At 45.6% G+C, this 4,834-nt stretch overlaps 1 protein-coding gene across 2 annotated transcripts in view; it reads left to right on the forward strand.

Moving 5' to 3' along the window:
• BTD (biotinidase) overlaps positions 1 to 1,704 on the forward strand; it is a 31,485-nt gene extending 29,781 nt beyond the window's left edge. For both annotated transcript variants that reach the window (XM_012805829.2, XM_023513658.1), the window contains exon 4: positions 188 to 1,704. In XM_012805829.2, the coding sequence (XP_012661283.1) occupies positions 188 to 1,360 (1,173 nt within the window). In that variant the 3' untranslated portion in view covers positions 1,361 to 1,704. The remainder of the gene's footprint in view (positions 1 to 187) is intronic.
• Positions 1,705 to 4,834: the final 3,130 nt, after the last annotated feature.

Raw genomic sequence — 4,834 nt, forward strand, 5'->3', positions numbered from 1 at the left:
CAGCTACTTGGGAGGCTGAGGCAAGAGAATTGCTTAAGCCCAAGAGTTTGAGGTTGCTGTGAGCTGTGATGCCATGGCACTCTACCGAGGGTGACATGGTGAGACTCTGTCTCAAATTAAAAAAAAAAAAAAAATGAGGCAAAGGAAGGATTTTAAAAACCTATTTTCAATACCTTTTTTCCTCTAGGTCCTCCAGCGCCTGAGTTGTATGGCCATCAAGGGAGAGATGTTCTTGGTGGCCAATCTTGGGACAAAGCAGCCTTGCCATAGCAATGACCCAGGGTGCCCAAATGATGGGAGATACCAGTTTAACACAAATGTGGTGTTTAGCAGTAATGGAACCCTTGTTGACCGCTACCGTAAACACAACCTCTACTTTGAGGCAGCTTTTGACTCTCCTCTTAAAGTGGATCTCATCACCTTCGACACTCCCTTTGCTGGCAAGTTTGGCATCTTTACTTGCTTTGACATACTGTTCTTCTTCCCTGCTGTCAGCCTCCTCCGAGACTCCGAGGTGAAGCACATTGTTTATCCAACTGCCTGGATGAACCAGCTCCCTCTCTTGGCAGCCATCGAGATTCAGAAAGCTTTTGCCGTTGCCTTTGGTGTCAGTGTTCTAGCAGCTAACATCCACCATCCATCTCTAGGGATGACAGGGAGTGGCATACATACCCCTCGGAAGTCCTTTTTGTACCACGACATGGAAAACCCCAAAGGCCACCTTATAATTGCCCAGGTAGCCAAAAATCCCCAGAGTCTCATTGGTACAGAGAATGCAACAGGTAAAGGGGACCCATCCCATAGTAAGTTTTTAAAAATCTTGTCAGGTGATCCATACTGTGAAAAGGATGCTCAGGAAGTCCATTGTGATGGAGCCACCACGTGGAACATGAATGCCCCTCCCATATTTCACTCTGAGATGATGTATGACAACTTCACCTTGGTGCCTGTCTGGGGAAAGGAAGGCTATCTCCAAGTGTGTTCAAATGGCCTCTGCTGTTACTTGCTTTATAAGAGGCCCACCTTGTCCCAAGAGCTGTATGCCCTGGGGGTTTTTGATGGACTTCACACAGTACATGGCACTTACTACATTCAAGTTTGTGCCTTGGTCAAGTGTGGGGGTCTTGGCTTTGACACCTGTGGTCAGGAGATCACAGAGGCCACAGGGATCTTTGAGTTTCACCTGTGGGGGAACTTCAGTACATCCTACATATTTCCTTTGTTTCTGACCTCAGGGATGACTCTGGAAATCCCTGACCAGCTTGGCTGGGAGAATGACCACTATTTCCTGAGGAAGAGTGGACTGTCCTCTGGCCTGGTGACGGCAGCTCTCTATGGGCGATTGTATGAGAGAGACTAGGAAAAGCATGCAGTCTGTGGGGTGGACTCTGGCCATTGTGAGGCCAGCCCTGCACTTCCGCAGTCAGAAGCTCACAGCACTGGGACCATGTCTCTGCCCTAGGGAGAGACTCACTGTGTGACATCAGATCCCACTCTGGGAATGGTGGGAAGAACTAGGAGAGGCAGATTCCCTCCCTGTCCTTTCCTCCTAAATGCCAATTATTGAGACATTTTCTGGTATTTCCTATTTACATTCCTCTTTTTTTCAAGCCACATCTGCCTCTAGTAAATCTCTCAGTACACTATTGGTTTTAAGAGCTAAAACCAAAATAAATGTCAGCTTGTATTTCACACATCCACAAAGCAGTGGTTTGGGTTTTTTCCTTGTTTATAAAGTGACACCCAGGACATGTAAATATTTCACAAGCCTCAAAGATTTTCTAGGGTAAGAAACAAACTCTCAAAGCAAAATCTGCATCAGAAATGGATGCTGTGAGGACCTGTCCCATTCTGGTCAACTAGAACTCTATTCAGATGAAAAGGCAATGCCAGCGCTACCAGCGTCAGAAACAAAGACCTTAAAATAGCTTTTAAAAATAGAAATAAGTTTTTGTTGCATCTGTCTGTCAGTAAGTGGAATGTGTAGACAGGACTCAGAATAACTGGAAAAAGTGCAGTACTCCAGAGTGGAGGGTGGATGGGGCCTGGAAAATGTCAAGAGAGGAGCAGCAACAGGAAGGTCTGAGTAATAGAATACTTTCTGTACAACACATCTCATGCGGGGATTCCAGAGATCTTAATAAATTGAGGTGGCTTTGGGCAAGAGTCGGGCAAGTCACCCGACTGGGCAGGATGGAATGATGCCAGTACAGTTCAATCTACAGCCTCACACAGGGTCTCCCCTCCACAGTGAGGCAGGTACCCATCAAGGTAAGTCGAAAGAACTGCCCTGGAGGTTAGGTCACTTTAGTCATGCAGGTATTTAATCACTCAACAGGTGCAATATAGGGGCTTCCCCTTAGTAGTGGTTCCAGATACAAAATCGTGATTCAGCATGGTGAAGACATTTTTGGGCCACTGATTTCTTTATAATTTGCATCCAACATTTCAAAGCCATTTCGAAAAGGATTTGACTTCATGCCTAGCAGCTGTTTCAGATCATTTTTTTAAGTGCAGAATGGATAATTGATTTTCAGTGATTTGCCAACTAATCATTGCAGCCATTTAGTTTTTACTCATTTTTAAACTATTTTTTTATAGTACAGGTATAAAAAAATATAAAATTTTATAAAGCAAGAAATGAAATTCTTCCCCCCTTCCTCCCCAGTGTAGTCTTCCAGACCCTCTTCTGGCTCTCAGGTTAGGAGCTTTGGATTCCGGAGTCAGACTGATGGATTTATGTTCACAGCTTCACCATTTCCCCTTCCTGGGTAGACCTTCTCATTTGTAAGAGCATGTTGAATAAGCCTGTGGGAAAGGAGCAAAACCAGCACCCGGCCCTGTGACTCACTGCATGAGTCAAGTCTTCAGGGAATAGGCAGGAACTTCTCAGAATTCCTGAGGAAGCCTTGGGATCCCCATTCCCTGGGAAATCCCCTTGAAATGGGAGTGGGACCTCTCCCACCAGATGACAGTGCCTGCCTGTCCTCTCAGCACAAAGCCCCCAGAAAGAGTGAGCTGGCAGCTTGGGTGTGGCTCCAGATGTGGCTGTCCACCACCCACTCTGTTTCCCTTCTCCAAACCCCAGGGAGACAGAAATTATCTTAAAAATGCATATCTTTGCTTTATGCCAAGATGATTCAAATCAGCCTGAGAAAGGGAAAGACGTGGTGGACCTACTTCACCCAATAATCGTCTATTATCAACACCTGCTGGATCCATAGCCTGCCTTTCTGAGCAGAGTACCATGAACTTTCCCTAACTTCCTTTATGTCAACAATTTAGAAGGAATTGCTCATGAAGTAGAAGTTAGGGGAAAAGAAGATAATGGTGATAGAACAAAGTGATTTTTACAATTAAAAGAAGTAGCTTCCAGATGGCAGAACAAAATGGAGAATAAGAAAATTTATAAAATAAATCATATTCAGGGAAAAAATATACCTATGACTAATAGTTGAAATATGCTTTTGTTAACTGTGATCTTAAAATTTAGGAAGCAAATGACAATCTTGACCATAACATACAGGAAGGAAATAAAATGTATTTTTGGCCGAATCAGTCTTGGGGGAAGTAGCTTGGTTCATGTGGTTTTTCGGGGAGGTGCAGCTGTGCTTGTCTGTGGTTTTTATTGCAAGGAAAGTGAGAGGCACAGTGCGCTAAGGTTCACACTGGACCTAAAAAGCCCTGTTCTTAGAGAAGCCAATGCCACACCTGCTCATAGACTCCAGACCCAGGGCCCACCACACCTGCTCCTGGAGGCAGCCGGTTCACAGCCCCTGCCAAGGGAAACTCACTGGGTCCCCCTTCCCCCACAGGTGGCCCTGCTCAGGCCCGGCATCCAATCTCACGCGCATAGCACATTGTCTAGGAGGAGGGACCCGGCCCAAACCAGCCAATCAGATGGCTGTTGGTAGCCTAAATAGTGGCGTGGCACAAAAGTTCTGCCTGGAGAAGGGCAGCCACGCTGATTCTCAAGACAATTCAGAACTGCTCAAATGTAAATTACCACCAGATGAACAAATGATTTCTCAACAAAGTGGATTTACATGTGGCAAAACGGGAACCAGGTGGTATCAGTATGAAATGCTGTATGAAGCAGGTGCTGCCTTGAGCTGACGGTGTATCTGTGAGCTGCAGAGTCCCCGCTGCTGCCTGGCCAGAGAAAGGGCCTGGTCTCTGACTTCAGTCTCCCTTCACTGCCAAGCCTCCCTCTTAGGTTAGTTATCTATTCCCACATAAAAATTACCCTGAGGCTCGGCGCCCCTAGCACAGTGGTTACGGCGCCAGACGTATACACCAAAGTGGTGGGTTTGAACCCAGCTGGGGCCAGCTAACCAACAATGACAACTACAACAAAAAATAGCCGGGTATTGTGGCAGGCGCTGTGTAGCTGTGTAGTTCTGGCTACTTGGGAGGCCAAGGCAAGAGAATCGCTTGAGCCCAAGAATTTGAGGTTGCTGTGAGCTGTGACGCCCTGGCACCCTCTACTGAGGGCAACATAATGAGACTCTGTCTCAAAAAAAAAGAAAATTACCCTGAAACTTAGTGGCTTAAAATAAGCATAACCAGGTACACTTATACACTGTTGGTGGGATTGCAAACTAGTACAGCCTTTTTGGAAAGACGTATAGAGAATCCTCAAAGAACTAAAGGTAGACCTCCCATTTAATTCCATAATCCCATTACTAGGTATCTGTGCAAAAGAAAAAAAATCATTTTACCATAAGGACATTTGCACACCAATGTTAACAGCAACTCATTTCACGATCACAAAGATGTGGAAACAACCCAAGTGCCCATCAACCCATGAATGGGTAATTAACCTTTGATAAAT

This window comes from Otolemur garnettii, unplaced genomic scaffold (genome assembly GCF_000181295.1).
Source record: "Otolemur garnettii isolate 467f Iridium unplaced genomic scaffold, OtoGar3 scaffold00002, whole genome shotgun sequence".
Classification (NCBI taxonomy): domain Eukaryota; kingdom Metazoa; phylum Chordata; class Mammalia; order Primates; family Galagidae; genus Otolemur; species Otolemur garnettii.